The sequence below is a fragment of the Aulonocara stuartgranti genome (genome assembly GCF_965226115.1).
Source record: "Aulonocara stuartgranti genome assembly, chromosome: 16".
NCBI classification, from domain to species: Eukaryota; Metazoa; Chordata; class Actinopteri; order Cichliformes; family Cichlidae; genus Aulonocara; species Aulonocara stuartgranti.
In genome coordinates, this window is record NC_138952.1 from 14,216,024 (window position 1) to 14,236,994 (window position 20,971).

The 20,971-nt window shown below is 41.3% G+C and overlaps 1 protein-coding gene across 1 annotated transcript; it reads left to right on the plus strand.

Annotated features, from left to right (window-relative positions):
- Nucleotides 1-891: 891 nt before the first annotated feature.
- Nucleotides 892-20,313, plus strand: trpm2 (transient receptor potential cation channel, subfamily M, member 2). The gene is made up of 34 exons (XM_082507790.1): nt 892-925; nt 1,065-1,168; nt 2,005-2,078; nt 2,376-2,544; nt 2,643-2,823; nt 3,305-3,468; nt 3,557-3,737; nt 3,867-3,928; nt 4,022-4,222; nt 5,662-5,764; nt 6,980-7,101; nt 8,175-8,549; nt 8,818-8,955; nt 9,045-9,174; nt 9,263-9,408; nt 9,573-9,685; nt 11,756-11,854; nt 11,995-12,208; nt 13,358-13,476; nt 13,562-13,694; nt 14,036-14,207; nt 14,368-14,548; nt 14,679-14,860; nt 16,220-16,352; nt 16,738-16,825; nt 17,336-17,420; nt 17,523-17,668; nt 17,807-17,871; nt 18,227-18,256; nt 18,352-18,438; nt 18,521-18,599; nt 18,683-18,784; nt 19,175-19,291; nt 19,393-20,313. Exons 1-34 carry the CDS (start codon nt 907-909, stop codon nt 19,507-19,509), a joined length of 4,431 nt encoding a protein of 1,476 aa, XP_082363916.1. The 5' UTR covers nt 892-906; the 3' UTR covers nt 19,510-20,313.
- The last annotated feature ends 658 nt before the right edge of the window (nt 20,314-20,971 follow it).

Below are 20,971 nucleotides of genomic sequence, written 5' to 3' on the forward strand. Positions count from 1 at the left end.
GCATCAAGCTAATGGGCAGAAAACACAACACAAAAAATTCAAATAACTACTCGTTACAACCAAAGTATGTACAGGAGCTTCTCTGAGTGCACAGCTCAGATGGACTACAGCAGCAGAAGACCACACTGGGTGCCCCTCCTGTCAGCGAGGAAATGGAAATTGAGGCTACAATTCTTACATACTCACCAAAATTGGACAATGGAAGCTTGGAAAAATTTCTCGTCTCATGAGTCTGCTGCAACATTTGGATGTTGGACTCAGACTTTGGCGTTAACAACATTGCATGGACGCTTTGCATCTATGCTTTGGCTTGGTTGATGGTGGTGGGAGATCTTGTTACACTTTGGGCGCCTCATTACCAACTGACCACTGCTTAAACACTACAGCTGACCATGTCCATCCCTTTGATTGCGGTGTACCCAGATTCTGATGGCTGCTTCCAGCAGGATAATGCATTATGTCACAAGCTCAAATCATCTCAAACTGGTTTCTTGAATATGACACTGAGTTCACCTTAATCAAAAAGCATCCACAGTCACAAGATCTCAATCCAATAGAGCACCTTTAGTATGTGGTGAAATGGGAGATTCACATCATTCATGTGCAGCCAACTCCAGCAGCTGTGTGATGCTATCAACTAAACATGGACCAGAAATCTTGAAAGACAAAAGGGGGTCCAACCCAGTACTAGCAAGGTGTACCTCATGAAGTGGCCAGTGAGGGTATATCTCAGGCTATGTAACTGTGAGTAATACGAAGCCTGGCTAGATAGCAGATTATGTCATCTAGTGAAATCCCTTGGTGGTTTATATTGTTTTCTGAGGGAGGAGCCAGTTTAACAGTGTGATGTGATAAAGTCACGCAGCCTCTCACTCTCTCATGTGAGGCGTCTTGAAGGCTTCGTTGATGATGTCTGAAACAGCTGGTCAGTGTGGGCTTAAACATGTTGTGTTATCTGTGTGTAACTAGCTGTAAATTATTTCTTGTTGTTGTTTTTGGACGCTAGCTCTTCAAGAAATCTTTTACACAGCAAGCTTTTCTTTTTTTTATTATTGCGCTTTCAGATATGCTACCTAAATTTGAGAGCAAGGTTCACCCACACCAAGTGACTCAGCAGTTGCAGCAGCAAAAAACACATGGAATATATCAAGGATTGGTTTTGTATAAGGTGGGTGTTTATCTGTCACAAGCTTTTATTTTTCACACAGGATTAGGATTAAGAAAACTGGCATTGTAACTATATCATATCCATATTAAAAGTACTGTTTTCTAAACTTCACTATAAATGGGGTAATATATCAAAACCAAAAGTATTCATGTAATGACTTATATTACATTAACCTATCATGAGTTTCATATATACAATATTAATCTACAAAGTGTAGCTGGCAAATAGCTCCTGTGATGAAAAGTGCTGTATAGAGTGGAGGAGAAGCCAGACATCATGAAATCAAGATACTTAATTAAAATGTGTGAGCAAAGTAGAGTACAGTAACTGAATAAATGTGCTTTGATTTCTACTATTTCATGTTATGTTAAACCTAAACTGTCTTTCATGTTTTGTTCACAAGTATAATAGTTTGGCTATAATGATAGGAATTATTTTTAAATTGTGCTAGTTCCTTAAAAATCATTGCTCTTTTATGCCCTCATTAAGAAATCTGAGTGCAATTAACTCACTCATTAACGCATTTATGTGTTGATCCACAACCACTGCCCGACTGCTGCCTTTCCTCTACAGTAAGTATTAGGTTCGTGCAGCTTGCTCAGCAGCAACACAGCTCTGACATCACTGTTGCAATGTCGAGCACCCAAAGCGGTTGCTGCAGAGCCTCCTCTCTCCTGCCACTCTGGCAGACCTCATCCTAAGCTCGATCTCATCAACACAATTTCCCATGTTGTGCCAGGATGTCGGAAGCTGGCTTGGAGTCACGGCTAGTTCATACTCTGGCGGTTAACACAGCCAGACCCTCTAAACACCTTTTTCTGTCCCCTTCGTTCCAGCGCCTTGCTCTCGCCTCCTGGATCAAGGAAAACATTTGCAAGAAGGAATGCTGCTTTTTTGAAAAAGATGGAAGGTAAGCTGGGCTGCTCTGCACTATGCTGAATTGATGAGGACTGACTTAGGACTGACCTTCTTGTTGTTGCTGTAATAGAGTGGTGCTGTGGGGACAGTTACATGATAATGCAGTTTTCAGCTAAATAAAATACAGAATGCAAAACAAACTTTGAACACTAAAAAATGGGCATTTCTAAACAAATTAGCTTTTTAATTAAAACTACTGGATATCTGCAAAGCAGGTGAAGAAGAATTAATGTATTTATACTTTTTTAAATCTTAAACATCGGCTTCTGTTTCTCTACTGTTTCTGTAGTGGGGATGTGTGTAAGTGTGGCTACGCAAAAACTGATCATACAGACGAAGCCATCAAGCCAGAAGACTTCACAGGCGAGTCGTGGAACATACACAGACATGTCCGTGAAGCGCCCACTGACGCTTTTGGAGACATCAGCTTTGGTGGTTTGGGACAAAAGACAGGCAAGGTGAGCCAGTCCTTACTCTACATTATGTTACTGTGTAAATGCACATCTGCAAGTCTTTATGCCATCCTTTAAATCTGTGTGTACATGTCCACCGTCAGTACGCCCGAGTGTCCACAGACACCAGCCCTGAGATCCTGTACCAGTTATTGACTGAACAATGGAAACTGTCCCCCCCCAATCTACTGATCTCAGTTACCGGAGGAGCCAAGAATTTCTATCTGAAGTCTCATCTTAAGAACATGTTCCACAGAGGGCTGATCAAAGTGGCCCAGACAACAGGTCAGCCAGAACAAGAGCAAGCGAGCAATAGATTTGTGTGTGAGAGATCATTCATTGCACAGAAAGTAGTGTTTTTATGGCTACGTGCCACCTCCCGTGCTTCTGTTCTGTTCATTTTGGTAGTCAGATAGACTTCAGCTATATGTAGTTTGCGTTTGTACTAACTGTAAAAACAGTAAAAACTTGTAATTCTAGCATCCTGAATATCTCTCCTGGTTTCCTGGTAACCTTGCGGACTTGTGAAGCTTTCAGAAAATGATTGCTCCAGGCCCAGAAACAGTCCCACACTCAACCCCCCCCCCCCCCCCCCCCCCATTAACCACCCCCACCCCCCTTTTTTTGCATGATTTTTAGGTTGTTTCCAGAAAAACATTCACATAGGAGTCCTATCTTTAAAGTCAGGACTGTAAGGCTCTTAATATTGACTTTCATATTTTAGAGATATTTTGTTCTACTGGTGAATATGCTGCTTTGTACGCAGGTGCATGGATCATCACTGGTGGTTCCCACGCAGGTGTGATGAAGCACGTGGGGCAGGCTGTGAGGGACTACGCCATGAGTAGCTCCATGCAGGGCAAGATTGTAACTATTGGAGTGGCAACATGGGGGATAATTCATAACAGGAAAGCACTGGTGCATCCAGAGGTAGGACAAACACTTATGGTGAGATGGCATCATCTTCTTAGCATTCGGTTACTGTAAATTCTTCTCACTCTCCGTCTTTTTCCTTTAGGGATGCTTCCCTGCCCATTATTTGATGGACACTGGGAACCAGGGCCAACTATCCACTCTCGACAGCAACCATACCCACTTCCTACTGGTGGATGATGGAACCCACGGACATTATGGTGTAGAGATTAAATTGCGTAGCTGCCTAGAGATGTGGATCACCAGAAAGTGTCTTGGAAATAAAGGTTAAAGATAACAGATGTAGTATCTAAAAAAATCAATAAGACAACACAGATATTTATTGAAATATGATAATATATCTTTCAAGCTTTTGATATATATATTTTTTAATTGATCAAATATTTGATCTTTAGGGACTGGTGTGACTATTCCTGTGGTGTGTGTGGTTTTGGATGGCGGAGGAGGCACGCTGAATGTGAGTCAGCTGTTTTTTGGCCTCTCTCCCCCAGTGTCAGTGTCAGTGTCAGTGTGTGTGTGTTGTATAACTGCCCTGTGTGTCTCCTCTCAGACCATCTACAATGCTATGCTCCATGGAACACCATGCGTGATCTTGGAGGGCTCTGGGAGAATAGCAGATGTTATTGCACATGTGTCAGGACTGCCACTAATCCGAGTCACTATTGCCCTCATCCAGCAGTTGATGAAGAAGTTTTTTGGTCAAGAGTATGAACAATTCTCAGATGGCAAAATCATAGAATGGACCAAGAAGGTATGTAAATATACTGAATACCATAAAATTACTGAACTTACTATAGAAGCTATTTTGCCCAAAGTGTGGAGTTTGCATGTTCTCCCCGTGTTTGCGTGGGTTCCCTCCAGGTACTCCGGCTTCCTCCCACCGTACAAAGACATGCAGTTTGTGGGGATAGGTTAATTGATTAATCCAAATTGCCCATAGGTGTGACTGCGGGAGTGAATGTGAGTGCGAATGGTTGTCTCTGTGTGTTAGCCCTGCGACAGACTGGCAACCTGTCCAAGGTGTACCTGCCTCTTGCCCTATGACAGCTGGCATAGGCTCTGAAAAGGATAAGCGAATGGATGGATGGATGGATATTAGACAACCACCCAGACTTATGTTTATGCAATAGCTGCCCTAAATTGACAGTGTAAAAGCAGTGTTTTCATACATGCCTTACTTGGATGGTCATGAGTCATATTTTGTGACTGATCTAGTAGTTGACATTATCATCTCAGATGATGTTTTCTGTGTTAGATATTGCCACAATGTATATACACCAATCAGGTATAACATTATGACCATCTGTCTAATATTGTGTTTATCCTCCTTTTGCTGCCAAAATGACTCCGACCCATCGACCTTGACATGGAGTCCACTAGATCCCTGAAGGTGTCCTGTTATAGCTGCAAAAATATGTTAGCAACAGAGCCTATAAGTCCTGTTAATTGTGAGGTGGGCATCCATGTACATAGGTTTTTTTGTTCAGTCATTATCAGTCTTTATTTCCCCAATAGATGCTCGATTGGGGAAATTGAGCTCTGGGGAACTTGGAGGCTAATTCAACACCTCAAACTCGTTGTTGTGCTCCTCAAACCATTCCTGGACTATTTTGCTTTGTGGCAGGGAGAATCATCCTGCTGAAAGAAGCCACACCCATCAGGGAATACCATTTCCATTAAAGGTTCTACATTGTCTGCAACAGTTCTTTGCTAGTTAGTACATTTCCAGGTAATATCCACATGAATTGCAGGACCCAAGGTTTCCCAGCAGAACATTGCACAAAGCATCACACTGCCTCTGCTGGCTTGCCTTCTTCCCATATTGCACCTTATATATATTCGATATATATTCGATTCCTCTAAGGTCCTCACCCCCCTGTGTCTAAGTCTCCTCTCCCTTCATGTGTTTCATGTCTGCTTGTCTTATGTCAGATTTAGGTCTATTACATTTGCTGTTCACATTTTTCTTTGTCAGGATGACACCTTCATCTTCATCACCATGCATCTTCAGTAACATATGTTGAACAGCACAGTTTTAGCTGCAGAACTGTTTCCTGCAGCTAAATGACTAAATATCAAAGATGAAAATATTTGCACGAAGTTTGTTGTGTGCTCACCAGAGATGTCTGAGCCAGAGCCAAAGAAACAGTGGTTCCAGTATTTAAACGTTTTTCTTTATTGAATTTGTAGATTCAGGACATCATCAGGATGTCACACCTGCTGACAGTGTTCAGAGTGAGCGAGGACTATCACGGGGATTTGGATGTGGCCATTCTTCAAGCACTACTCAAAGGTAAGAATATGGATTTGAAGCAAATGCCCGGATCCTAACCAGACAGCCTACAAACATAACACACGCTATTAAGTATGAAGAAGGACTGGCTTAGTGCCAAACAGGCTCTTAGCAAGTATAATATTTCCAGTCAGAAAAATAAATGTGCTATCGAATGTCCCACAGTTGAAGATATTTTGATACCATCTTTACAGAGAGAAAACTACACTTGATGTCTTTAAAAATGTGCCATGCTTCCTTCAGACTAATAACGCCTCATGATATTCTGAAAAAATACCTAAGAAACCCATTTAAACCAAGCTTAGCAAAGAAATCTGAGCTAAAGTGCACTGAAACCGTAAGTGTGTCCACCACACTGAACATTCACTTAATCTTTTGACCGTGATGAGTCATCATTCTAGTTTATCTGCTTTGTCCAGACTTTCCATCCATCTGGGTAATTAAACCACATTATCTGGGCGCCTTTCTGCTATCTCAGCTAATGTAGGTCATCCAGTGTCTCCCATTATAGTCACATGACTACAGTCCTGGTAGTACAACTGGAAATTTTCCTGTACTAATGCATCAAGAACACTATAATAGAAAAATAATTGGTTTATGTTTGATATTTGGTTTTGATGATAAGCCAAACACGTCCATGCTTCCATCTTGTCAGACTGGACTCTTGCTTGTCTTTTTGTTGTAATATAAATATTTTTAAAAGATTTGCTGGGGGAAAAACATCATTCTCAGATGTGTAAGAATTTATTTAAAAATCAATTAGATTAGTCATTGGATAAATGAAAAAAACAACTTTTTACATTCAAATAGTAAATGGCCTGTATTTGTATAGCGCTTTTACTAGTCCCCCTAGGGACCCCAAGGCCCTTTACACACCCAGTCACACACTGGTGAAGGCAAGCTACAGTTGTAGCCACGCTACAGTTGTAGCCACAGCCACCCTGGGGCAGACTGACAGAAGCGAGGCTGCCATATCGCGCCATCGGCCCTTCTGGCTAACACCAGTAGGCGGTAGGAGAAGTGTCTTGCCCAAGGACACAACGAGTGAGACTGTCTGAGCCGGGGCTCGAACCGGCAACCTTCCGATTACAAGGCGAACTCCCAACTCTTGAGCCACGATCGCTCCGATACTATCTAAAATGCACCGAGCAGTGGATGAGCTTTTTAGAGAGACAAGAGACAAATAAATCGAATCACTGTAAATTCTCCTTTCAGCCTCAAGATCCAGTGAATTCCTGGAAGTTGAATGCTGGAATAGGCAGCTGGAGCTGGCTATAACCTGGAACCGGGTGGATATAGCTGAGACTGAGATCTTCACTGAGGAGAGCCAGTGGAAGGTGGGTTTGTCTTTTAAATAGAAAACCAACATCACTCTCTGATCAGTTACCCAGATAGTGTTTTTTCTCCCCCATTTCCTGCTGAACATCAATAAGAAACATCAGTTCCTCCAAATAACTTTATCCCTTCCTTCTGTCCTGCTGGCTGCAAGTAATGCTGAATTTTATTCTTCTGTAAGGCAAGGCACCTAAGCCTTGCACCTGGTGATGTTATTCTAAAATGTAATTCTGTTTGAATTATGTAAAAATAAAATAATAAATTAACGTTTTTATATTTCTTCTCTACTTACTTTCAGTTTACACACTTTTCTTGGACTTCATGCACACTGCTTTTCCAGTCTTTTCTCTAACATTTAACCTTCTTTGTAAAGTATATCACTCTGTTGCTAGTAAAGCTGTCCATGTTTCTGATTGGTTACATGCTTCCCTTTTGTGCAAACAAACTCATAGCTAGATTGGGAAACTCTGGGTTGCCTTATTTAGTTGATACCTACCTCTTGTGTGACTGCTTAGTCTGATTTCTGATGTTAGGGGGGAAAAGGGAATTGAAATGAAAGAGAAAAATCATGACCTTTACAGCACAGGCTTTGTGATTAAAAAGCATTGAAATCCTGGTTTGTATTAGTAAGATAAATTTATTGAATGGGAAAACTGAAATAGGTAATTATGTGAGCCTATCAGGTGCCAGACTGGCCACACATGCCATTTTCACTGGAGAAGTGAAAAACTGTAAATAATTGACATACATATAGGTTTAACTATAGGGAGAGTTTGCTGTGTTCGAAACTGGTTCCAAAGGTAAACCCAGCCCATATTATCAATACAGAAAGCCTTCTTGCCACCATAACACCATAAAGTCAGCTGATTCAGCAGCAGCATGCATCATATTATAAAGGTTTTACGAGTAGCAGAGAAGAGGTCTAGAAAGAAATAGCAGTCTGCTTTTCCTTCATTTTATTGTCTCCATGTTGAACTTTGCCATCACACCATCCTTTGTTTCTAAAACAATGATACTAGACAAAAAAACAACAAAAATTCTGATGATGTTGTTCTGATTTTTTTCCTGCTTCTAGTCCAGCGACCTCCACTGGGCCATGTTCTCAGCCCTGGCTGGCAACAAGCCTCAGTTTGTGAGTCTGTTGCTGGAGAACGGTGTGAGTCTGAGGGATTTCCTGCAGGAGGAGGAAACTCTGTGTGAGCTCTACACACAGCTGCCCAGCTGCTTCTTTCTGCGCAAGCTGGCTAAGCGGATCCACAGTGCTCGACGCAGCGGGAGGCAAGCTTTCGGCATCAGACCTCGAGCTTGCAGGGAGCAAGGCGAAAAGATCTCCTTAACTTATGTCTCTGATGTGGTGCGCCACTTGCTGGGGAAGTTCACCCAGCCCCTCTATCCTCCCTCCACCACCACAGACCAGTTAAACATGTCCATGGATGAAACGTCACTGTCAGTGAGTTAGTTCATCCACTCTGTTTTTTTGTTTGAAACACTGAATCTGTCTTTTTGCCAATTAATCACGTGTTGTATCTTACCCAATTTTATTTTTTATAATTTGAGAAAGCTTATTTTATGGAAATAGATGTTAGTAGGAGTAAAATATTCAGTAAATATGCAAAGTATTTAGACTGAATATGCTGTAGGGTATCATTATATCAGAAATCCTGGCATTGTGAACATTAATCATATAATAATAACAGACTCCTTCACTTTCTTTTTAGCCGTCTAAAAGTCAGACAAGTTCCCAAGCTCAGCTCAGGGAGGACAGTCCTGAAACACAGAGGGACCCGGGCACAGACCTTTTCCTTTGGGCTGTCGTCCAGAATAACAAGGAACTGGCTGAAATTGCCTGGGAGCAGGTGACGAAAGCACTTCTGGAAACTTCAACCATAGCTGCTTGTGTGGCGTGTTTATGACCTCACATCTTTCTGTATCTGTGTACTAACAGTGTAGGGATTGTATGTCTGCTGCTCTGGCTGCCAGTAAGATCCTGAAGAAAATGGCACGAGAAGGAAGCGATGCAGATGATGCAGAAGAAATGCGAGAACTCGCCAATCACTATGAGAAACATGCCATTGGTATAACACATATCATAACATGGCTGAATTGACCGTGATTGTTGCGGAGCTTGAATTTATCCTCAGGCTGCGTATATGTGTGTCCCAGGTGTCTTCACCGAGTGCCACAACAGTGACGAGTCGCGCGCTAAGAAACTGCTGGTTCGCATGTCACACTTGTGGGGCAGAACGACATGCCTGCGGCTGGCACTCGAGGCAGATGACAAAAACGTCATAGCTCAGTCTGGTGTTCAGGTAGAGGAAATTTTAGATTTTTCCAGAGGGGATTGCCAGTGTGTTATACATCACAATGTTGAGTAGATCAATTAAAGTTACAAAATTAAGAAATCGCTCAATTTAATTTCAAACTTTTTCTTGGTGCTGCATTATAATGCAGTCTGTGTAAACGTGTCTTTCAGGCTCTGCTGACTCAGATCTGGTGTGGTAAGCTTTCAGTAGAGAACCCTGTGTGGAGAGTGCTGATCTGCATGGTGTTTTTCCCTCTTATCTTCACTGGCTTTCTGTGTTTCAGGTGAGACCTGCCAGCCAGCTAAGGGGTACAATGGCTTGTACAATGCTACTGTGTTTATATGTGTTTTTATTAACACTGGCAAACAGAATGGAGCAAAAATAGAGATAAGATAAATAAATTCTTCCCAAGTGAAGAAAGGAAGCATAGCATCTGTAAATGACTACTAGGGAGTTGGATGGGCTGGCTTTAGACCACACACAAAAGGCTTTTTTGCCTAATAATGGATAATGCCATGCTACTGTACAGATGTGTTTGAAGTAGGTTAGAGCAAGTGGTAAGGAAAGTGATAAATAGACTGCATCAACGCAACACTGGTCACATTTTTTTTTCCTGGCATCTCCATTCTACCATCTCAAAACAACCCTGAAGAAAATAAACATTACTATACAAAAGGAAAAACCCTTCATTTGGTTGTACCCAATGATGCAATCAATGACCTCATGACCTTATATAAAAAGGAAGTGCCAGTTCGGCCCCTCCCACACACCTGTTTTGGCTGTATGACCAGAACAAAGGGACAAACAAAGGTAATTATAACCAAAGCAACAAAAGCAAACATAATTTACCGTGTCATTCTGCCTACGGCAGAAAAAAATTCAAACCACCTGATGGTTAAGTAGTATTTGCTTTAAAAGCATATGCATGGATGTAAACTGTAACATAACGCTACCACAAACAAACCCAGGAGAGTATGTAGAGCAAAGTTACACCAGCAATGTCTAAACTAAAGCATTATGGCCAACTGTAAAATAACATGGGATAAATCAATATGTTTAAGGCACAAGTGGTAAATAAGTTCAAGCCTACCACTTTGTCACAATACATACATATTAAAAGTTTTACTTTAACTTAATTTTAAACATACACAAATACATAAATATACAGTAAGCCACCAATGTAATGTCCAGGCACAGACAACTCTCACTTGTTTTCATTTGACAGAAACTGACTAAATATACCGTACAACACATATCTACAACTGTGTCATCTAAAATGACTCCTGATTCATCTTTCATACACCATGGAATTGCTGCCATGTGTGGATGATTTTTTAAAGCAAATAAGAAGGATAAAGGAGGGAAAATGCAGATAAAGCTTTCATCAGTGCATTCAGGGGAAAAAATGAAGTCACTTTCCAAGATTTAGATGTGTATTTTGCTGGAAGTTTCCCTGACAGAGATTAGCTATATGGCCAAACAATAGTTAACATCCAAAAACCCATAGGAGGAAAATCTGACAACAACACCATGGATGCTAAACAGAAGTTCACCGAGAGAAACGTGACAGTTTACACAGTGACTAAGTGGAGATTCTTACATCTGGTGTAATGTAAGGATGTGTGTGACTAATTGTTACTACTGTCGGTACTAGATGTACTTGTACTTTAATCTAATTGTTAACGTCTCAATTGATGCCAAAAACTGGAAAATTGTTGTGTCCTAAATGTTATGCCTAACCTCCTTTTTAAGCCTGTTATTGTTACTTATTATTTTAAATCACAGATACAAGTGGCGGAAATTAGCTTTCTTCTTTAGAAATAGGTTGAGGAGTCATTCAGGAGGTACTCAGAGTAGAGCCGCTACTCCTCAATGTCGAAAGGAGCCAGTTGGGGCAGTCGCCTCCCGGGCATGTCCTACTCTGAGGAGGCCCTTGGGTAGACCTTGGACACACTCGGTTGGCCACTGTGTTCCCCTGGATAACCTGGAGGAGGTGGCTTGGGGAGAGGGAGGTGTAGACTTCTCTGTTTAGGCCCCCTGTGACCCAAAGGAAGAAATGGATGGATTATTTATCGTTTTAGATTTTAACTTTAATTGAGATAGTTGTTATGAATTATAGAGCAATGCGTATTCTTCATAATATGCTGAACAATGTTCATAATGCAAGGTGCCACGCATTTAAACTACGATTCATTATTGACGAATGTGATTAATGGTTTCAAATGCCTTTGTTTGGAGGGTTTTTGACATTGTTAATTAAACAATGCCCCAATTTAACTTTCTGCTTGTATTCTTTTTAATAATAATACCTGATTGAGTTTCAGCTGTGGTCAAAAGTGTAACTGTTCCACAGACATGATGAAATCATCCAGAGAGAAACTGCGAAAGACGAGGAGATGAAGACAGTGGAGATCCTGACAGGAAGCACACTTAGAAGAAATGGTTATGGCCCGTATGTACATACTTGTTCCTTAATGCAAATATCAACCCTCATCGCTGCATGACCTTAAATGTCATTTGAAGTTGAATAAACAGTGGATACATGAAAACATGGCATTGTCTCTCTAACTGCAGTGATCTTTCTGTCCACAGCTTGAAGCCCATGAAGCCTCTGGGCTGCTGGTCCAGGCTGATGTACCTGTACACCTCCCCACAGGTTAAATTTTACTGGAACATTGTATTTTATTTTGCCTTCCTCTTCCTGTTTGCTGTGGTGCTGATGATCGATTTCCAGAGCACGCCCTCTGCTGGCGAGCTGCTGCTCTACATCTGGCTGCTCTCGTTGGTGTGTGAGGAGATCAGACAGGTGAGAAACTGTGGCTCAGACCCACAAATGATACAAAACAACAAACAAATAGCCTTTTTTTCTCTTTGTGTGCACTGTACTGTATTGTAGAGAGACAGTCTTTGAATTTTTCAACACAGACAGTGGCCCCATTCACCTTTAGAGGCTCAAATGTCTAAAAGGTCAGCAGTAAGAAATGGTGAGTACCCTTCTTCTTTTAGAGGAGGGAGCAGTGTAACAGAGCAAGTCCACAGAGAATAGAAAACCTTTGTAGTTGTAACAAATGCAGCAAAAACGAATGCATTTAAAATAGGACAGAAAAGAATAAGCATGCGCCTGAAAAGGAAGCATTACACAAATAAATAAATATAAAATTACATCAGGGTAATCTTTGGGGTAGTATGAATGACATTGTTTCACCAGTGAGAGTAATTATTGCACCAGAATGAATATAATTATCTTTGAAAGTAATTACCTTTAGTAGTCATTTCCCTAAAAGGTAGTCATTATATAACCTGTAAACAGACATTTACTCCTAGCTGAAATTCACTGTGTAAATGGCCCTGGGAACGAACTGTCTTTGAGTCCTTAAAATGCTCTGAAGGTCCCGCTCCATCCAGAGGGTAGCAGGTCAAACAGGTGGCGTCCTGGATGTGAGGAATTATAGCAAGTGTGCAGCCCTAAGAGGTGACAGGAGCTGGCAGTGGGAGGGTAAACAGCAATCCATGGTTTTCTGTGCTGTGTTGATGACCCACTGAAGAGCTCTGTGATCTGTTACTCAGAGATACGATATGCCATTACGTTCTAAGCAGAGGAGCTTAAAAGGCAAGGCCTGCAGCTTGTAGGGTCCAGCAGTTGTAGTCGCTGTTGTACCTTCTTAATGGTGCTGGCAGGAAAGGTCTTCAGAGGATTTCTGGGTGTGACCCATTTTAACACAGTTCCCCTTGATGTACAGAGGGCAGTCAATTTGTTTACCTACCTAAATCCTGTCCCTGAGTAACTCCCTTTTTCTGTCTTTTTTTGTTGTTTTCATTTCAAAGGCTTCTTTATCCTTTAATGATTTATTTATTGATTAGAAAGTAATCAAAATAATTTAAATGATAGGTGATTGTATGTCGAATGCTAAGTAATATAAAATCCTCTTATGTCTAATTCTCTTTTCTCTTTCAGCTCTTTCATGATCCAGATGGTTTTGGGTTTCGTAAGAAAGCCAAGATGTACATCAATGAGTTTTGGAATATTTTAGATGTCCTCTCCATCGTCCTGTTCCTTATCGGCCTTGCATTTAGGTGGGTTTTTGCTCTCTAAGACAGTCTGTGGAAATCAATCCACCCACTGCATTATCTATGAATCACCAAGCTTTTCCTACTTCAGGCTGACAACCGAGCTGTTTTATCTGGGTAAAATCATCCTCTGCATCGATTTTGTGGTCTTCTGCCTCCGTCTCATGGCCATCTTCACGATCAGCCGAACCCTTGGACCCAAAATCATCATAGTCAGAAAGATGGTGAGGGGTTTACAGAACAAATACAAAGCATGCTGACCTGAGGTTTTATGGCTACACCAAAAAAACACGCTTACCTAATACAATAAGAGGCTTCTACCTCACCGAGCCTCGATCATAGTCTGCAGATGAAATGTAGTCCTTGTGTTTCAAAAAGGTGTTTTGAACACTTGGATCATTTTGTTACCACACTTATTTCAGTCAGTCAGACCTCAACTTTGTGTTCAGCTACACTTTATTTACTCCCTAAGCATACATGAGATGTCAGAATTTGCAACCGTGTTTCTAAATGTGTCAATTTCTGAGTGTTTCTTGCTTGTGATTGGTGCCTTTCTATCCTCCAGATGATGGACATGTTCTTCTTCATGTTCCTCCTGAGTATCTGGGTGGTGGCTTATGGTGTCGCCAAACAAGGCATCCTCATCCACAATGAAAATCGTCTGGATTGGATCATCCGTGGGGTGCTTTACGAGCCATACCTCATCATATTTGGCCAGTTTCCCAAAAATATTGATAGTGAGTGGATTTTGAGAATCTTATACTTTAAAAAATATATATATATTTTTTTATTTTAGCTGTAATAATTTGTTTCAGTATTTTGTTACACATATTTATTCTCCTCCAAAGGCTTCAACTTTGCTCATCACTAATGAGGATGTCATTTTTCTTCCTGCAGACACTGAGTTTAACATGAACTCTTGCAGCGTGAATGCTACAGATCCCCTGAAGCCTAAATGTCCCGTGTTGAACGAAAACCAGAGCCCGGTCTTTCCTGAATGGCTCACCATCATCATGCTTTGTGTTTATTTGCTCTTTGCCAACATACTGCTGCTCAACCTCTTAATAGCAATTTTCAAGTGAGTCCTCCTTGTCATCAAAGTGTATGAGCTTTTCTGTCATCTTACTGTTTTAATGATGATGATGATGAGCCCTCGCCTTTTTTTTATTTTTAAACTTCCTTATGTTTCGTGTTATCGTCCCGCACAGCTTTACATTTGAGGAAGTCCAGGACAACACAGACAAAATATGGAAGTTTCAAAGATACGAGTTAATTAAGGAGTACCACAGTCGACCTGCTGCCCCTCCTCCTTTCATCATCCTCAGTCATATCTACCTCTTCATCAGAAGCATGGTGCTGCGGAGGCCCCCCAAAATATACAAAGAGTTCAGTAAGTGCTGAAGTGTTTATCCACACCTTTGCAGACTTTTGTGTAATTAAAAATGCTTCATTATTTATGTACATGGCTACAGACCACCCACATACAGGGTACCCCAAAGGTGAAGAAGAAGAGAACTTGTAGGCGTTCACATGCCACGAAGGCAGATTTAAATTTGTGCCTGCAACTTCAGACTCAAGGTATGAAAGATGGTAGCTAGACCTATGTATGGTGAAAACGCTAAGGAAAGAGATGGGATCTTTTTAAAAAGGTCATCCTCTTCCTCATCACCTCAAGCTTCATCTCCTGAACTGAAGTCAGTGCTCTAGCACACAAAAACATATCAGCAGATTAGCCATGCAACCCTCGCATCTCTGTACAGCAGACAGTGAGTCGGCTAAACAACAGCTGCTTTTACTCTGGCATCACTCCATCTAATGTTAGGCTCAAGTGTCCTAAAGATCCCACTTTCCCTCTGATGAACAGTTTGACCATATTCTCACATCGTGTGACAGCTGATTTGCTAAGTGTCCAAGTCCAATACCAACTTATCTAGAATTATGCACCTAAATTGGGAGAGTTTAGAAAATAGAACTCAGTTGATTGCAATCTACTGACATCTAGTGGTGACGTTTAACTCACTGTAACTAAAACTATGAAATAACAAGATCAAAAGATCTAATATTGTATTTTCTGTCACATAAAACTGTTTCTTGAGTGACCAGTGGAGTGAGTATGGCTCCAAAAGCAGGTCAGTCATGTGAGCAAAACCAGATCACATGACTGAAATCCCACATTTAGGTCACATCAAAACAAGTATCTCAAATGCAGGTGAAGGCTTCCGTTTTCAAAACTAGATCTAAACACAAGTTTCAGAGCTTTTAGCCACATCTCATGGTGTTCGTCAGCAGGTGAAGTTTGCCCGGTTGCCATGGAGATGGATCAGTTTATCCCCATCATACTGTAACCAGAGTATGACCCTTTATTTATCTCATTAATGCAGATGATCTCCTCTGCCTCTGCTCATGGTCGACAGATTTTTACCTGTTTTTGGTGCTGTTGAGAACGTGGCAGTGAAGATGCTGAAAGTTTAATGTATTCAGAGGTCATCTGCAGACCCTGACAGTGCTTTAAACAAAAACCTAATTTGTGTTTTAAAAAGATTATTATAACTATAAAATACTATAAAATACAGAAAAAAAACCCCCCCAAACTGAACATGAACTGAAAAGAAAAGGTCGCTGAGCAGCTAGTATTTGCTCTTTCTGTTTAACTCACTCCCAGTTTATCTGTTGTGCAGGGTTTTCTGTCCGCATGGATGTGCAGAATTAGGTTATGCAGTGATTCAAAGCATGTGATGCTGTTTTTCAGAGAATGAGCTCAACCCGACAGAGGATGAGGAGCTGCTGACCTGGGAGTCCTTGATGAAAGACAGATACTTGGTGTCTGCACGGCAGGAGCAGAGCCAGAGCACGGAGAGACGCATCCTGGACACAGCCCAGAAGTAATCTCACAGTAATGTAGCTGAAAGTCGCTGTATGTGTGCTGTCTATGCATCATCACACCAGTTTCCATAAAACGGAGTGAGCAGTCCAGCCAAAATGTGATTGCACGTTCTTTTTTTTAATGAGCTTTTAGAGACCAAAGGACCAATTTGCATGCATAATCACCTTATGTATCACACACAGTTGGATAGATTTAGGGTAATTTGAGATATTTTCTGTCCAAGGACTTGGATGTGGCTGCTTCACCAAACAATATTTACATAAAAATGATTGAAATCACTCTGTTATTAAAAAAAAGTAGTATATAATAATTTCCTGTTTGTTTTATTGTAAAGACTGATGATTTTCTTTAAGTAATTTTCAAACTGACACTTGTTTCTGCAGGGTTAACATCATAACTGATCTGCTGGAGAGAAATGGGGAAACGAGCGCTGCTGCCATGCTGAAAAGACTGACTCAACTTGAAGAGCAGGTTGTGGCCTGATTTCTTTTGGTTGGCACTAATGTTGCACCTGTGTCTGTAATATGTCACGATATGCTAATGGAGGGTGACCTGAGGCACTAAAGACACGGCACGCTTTTTGTGGTACGCTCTTGTGTGTCAGGGGTGTGAATTTTAGACTTTGAACTGCGTTTTTAATACATTTTATGGCTTTTCCTACTGATAAACACCTCCCCCATTTCCATTCATACTACACCAAAGTCATAAAGTAGCAAATAACCAATTAAGTGGCATAAGATTCCTGTTTTCTTCACTATCTAATGCAGAAATGTGTACTTATACAGTGGGTTCACAGTTAAACGAAAAAAATCTCTATCTCGGGGATTAAACGTGTAGTTACACTTTACACTGACAGAAATAGGAGTTTCACTGCTCTGACCCACTTAAGATCAAACTTAGCTATACGTGTAAAATTACTTTGACGTCCTTGATCTAAGCAGCTAACAGAAGTAGTTGATCCACTTTCCTTTGTCTCATCAGGTCAGCCAGTCTACTAAAGCCCTGCAGTGGATTATGGATAGTCTGAAATCTCAGGGTCTGCCCTCAAAAGACACACAGTCACGGAGTCAGTACCAAATTTAATTCACTATTTACATGTCACAGTTGTATGTTTGATAAATATTCTAAATCTGCTGCTGTTTGCGCACATTTTTGTGGTTACCTGCAGCTCCAGCTGGCGTAGATGAGACCCCAGATTCTTTCAGGAATACATCGGAGAAAGGAAACGGTTTCCATGTGTATTCCCGTCAGTTTTCCTACCCAAACAGCAAACTGACGCGCTTCCCTGTGCCTGAGGAGAAGGTGCCCTGGGAGGTACTTATTATATATTTAAATATTATTAAATATTATTTTTTTCCACCACAAAGTCACCAGTTGCCACTCCTCAGAAAGTCACTGAACTGATAAATTGTCCAATAATTCTGGTGGTTTTTATCTCCTTTTTTTTTCCAGGTCAGTTTCAGCTCATACAAACCAACTAATTATACCTCTGACGACAGCGAAGACCATGTGGATGGGTGTGTGAAGCCATACTTTCCTGTTTTCACTAGCGTTTTATTTGAGGACAGCGTAGAGTCTGTTTTTCACATGTCTAGAAAGCAACACTCTTCCAGTAGGTTATAAGTAATCATTGAAAGGGATTATTTTGCGTGAGTATACACATTGTGTTTTTAACCTGCATATTATACCCATAAAAACATTAATTAGCAGGCAATGAATGGGCCTCGGTGACAAGTGAATTACCAGTTTTCAGGTCGAATCTATTTGAACACAGTAAATAAGCTTTCTGGCCTAACTTTGACTTTATTGTGTAATTACAAGACCGGCTCCTCCAATCTCTGTACGCTCTTCATCTATTGTTTCTCCCTGCAGATCAGAACCAGAAGCCTTAGCTAATTACAGGTATGACACAAGAACAGATATAGAACCTATTCAGTATTACTTATAGTAACCTCAAAAGCATGTCTTGATGTCTGATAAGGAGCTTGTCATCTCAGAAACCCAGGGGGGAGGACGGGCATCAGTGGGCGTGGGGCACTGAGCCGCCTGGGTCCAAACCTCAGTGTAGAGCTTGTGATTACACGGTAGGTCATCTCAATGCCCCTGCAGAGGTTTTAAAAAGGTTGTTTTGCACAGAAATATCTGAGACTTTCCACTTATTTTTAGCTGGCGAGACAGCGAGAAGTCTGTTCTGGAGTACCTGGCAGTTTTTGACGAGAGTCGAAGAACTTTATCTTTACCTGGAGTGAGTTCCAGTCTTTGTCCATTTAATGTGGTTTATACATTTTTTTGCACTGTTCAATCACACTGTGGCTTTAAAACCTTCAGGGCCCTGTTGATTCTGCTGATAAACTGCCACCAACTCTTAAAAAAACAATGGGGAAAAAGCTGTATGAAACGATCAACGCAAAACTGTCAGAGGGAACAAAGGTAAGTCAGTGCAGCACTGTGGTGGTAAAGCTTTAAAGTAGCTGCAGGAGCAATGAAAACAAAGAACAGCTGTAAAGCACGACAGCTTTCGATAGAAGAACATGTCAACAGCTGTCACTGATAGCATTTTGAGAGAGCAGGAAGAACAGGCCCTCTGTTTGTCTTTGATATAAACACTGGTTAGTAAATTTAGTGATACAATAGAAAGCATTCGATTAAATATTACATTATAAAATAAAAAATGTAAACATCAAAGATAAATTACTTATTTCCTGAGCTGAGAAATGTTTGAATCATTCAAGAGAGAAGGGGAGCATCCTGCCAGGGCTGAAACGGTACATTAATATGATATCGATTAATTTGTTGATGGACGTGGTTGTTTGGTTTTAGGTGTTTGAGGGTTATGTGGATGACTGCAGGAACACGGATAACGCCTGGGTGGAAATGACTGTCCTAAACATTCACCTGGATAGAAAAAGCCAGGTGATGGTGGACATCAACAACACGGTAACATCGAGTGTTTTACAGCGTGAAGAATAAATTGGCTGGCCGACTGTTTTACATTTCCTCCTTTCTGCATTTACATGTTATTATCTGTTGCTTTTTAGGTGCTGAGCAGTAACGGTGCTCTTCAGTGGCAGGAGGTGAGCAGCAAAGCCACACTTAGCTCAAACCAAAGAGAGTCGCTGCGGCTGGCTGCTGCGCTGCACAACAGGAAGTTCTGACATTCACGACGCTGCGGCTGTAAATGTGCCTCTACATCTCCCCGTCACTGCTGCCTTTTCTTTAAATATGTCGATTAATTGTGTTGCACTGAAAGCCATAATCTACATTGTGCTGCTGCTGACTATGAAATGAATGTTGAACCTACACTGTTAACTGCTGCTCACTAAAAACAATCAAATATTAACATTCAGAGAAGAGTGGCTACTCCTCCACACTGAAAGGAGCCAGCTGAGGTGGTCTGGGTGGTCTAGGTGAGGTGTTTCAGGCATGTCTTACTGGGAGGAGGCCCCGGACAGCTGGATCAGCTGGGCCTCTCTGCTAAGACCCCCTGCAACCTGAACCTGGATAAGAAATTGGAGGAATAATTAAAGGGGACTAGTTATGTTGATTTCCAGCTCTCTATGTTTTTTTTAAATTTCAATTCTACTAGAGTAGCTTTGCATGATTCACAGCTCAAAATAATCCTTATTTATCTTTTCCTGACTATGCAGCCCTTTAGACTCTCCCCTTTCTGTGCTCATACCATATTGGGGATATGTACTCAGTGATGACTTACAGAGCCAAGAATATTATAAAAACAAGCACTCAGATGACAGGGATTACTTGAACATATAGTGGCCTCATTATTAGAAACTTCAGTGATGTTTGATATGAGCCATTGTTATATGTGTGACAGAAAAAGTGGAACAGATCTCTTATAAGTGAACAGAGTTCACTAATGGCGCACAGGGTGCTTTAACTTACAGTTGTCTATTAGTATGTAGCAGTTATAGAGCTTATTCTTTTATAACACACAAGACAATCATCAGTAATAATAATAATCATGTTACAACTTGGTGAAATTAAATATTAATCTACATTTTTTAGATTGCCTTGATTCACCTTTATTTAATTTGGATATATTTTACTCGATTAATTTTTTTTTTATTCACTTGTATTGAAGCAGTTTGACTTTGTGGCACTGCTGCTTGCTTTCTCGCTGATATCACTATCTATCTCCGTTTCCCTGAGTTTGTTTGCGTGTTGCACTCTCTCCCGTCCTGTTTAAAAACAGAGAAGCTTGTGAAACACTTTTCTGCCCTGAGCTCAGCTTTTGTCCACCTGCCAAGCATGCAGCGCTGCGCTAGTTTCGGAGCAGCCTCCGCGGGCTCTCATTGGTGCAGCCAGAGGTGGCCAGACTACGCAGTATCGGTTTCACTCCCTTCCCCGGCTGCCCAATCGATCACCTGTCCCGGCACGAAATGATCACAAATCATCCCGATTGTGTCTGTGTGTGCTTGAAAGAGCAGTAACTGCTAAACCGCGTGGATTTGTTGTGACTTTATGACCTGAAAGTTGAACTGTGTGCGCCGAGCAGGCGCCAGAGTCCCGGCCTCCCTCCCTCTCTCTCTCAGTTGTTATTATTTGTATCTCCACCTCCCGGCAGCGCACGGACGCTATTTTTAGCCACAACGTCAAAGA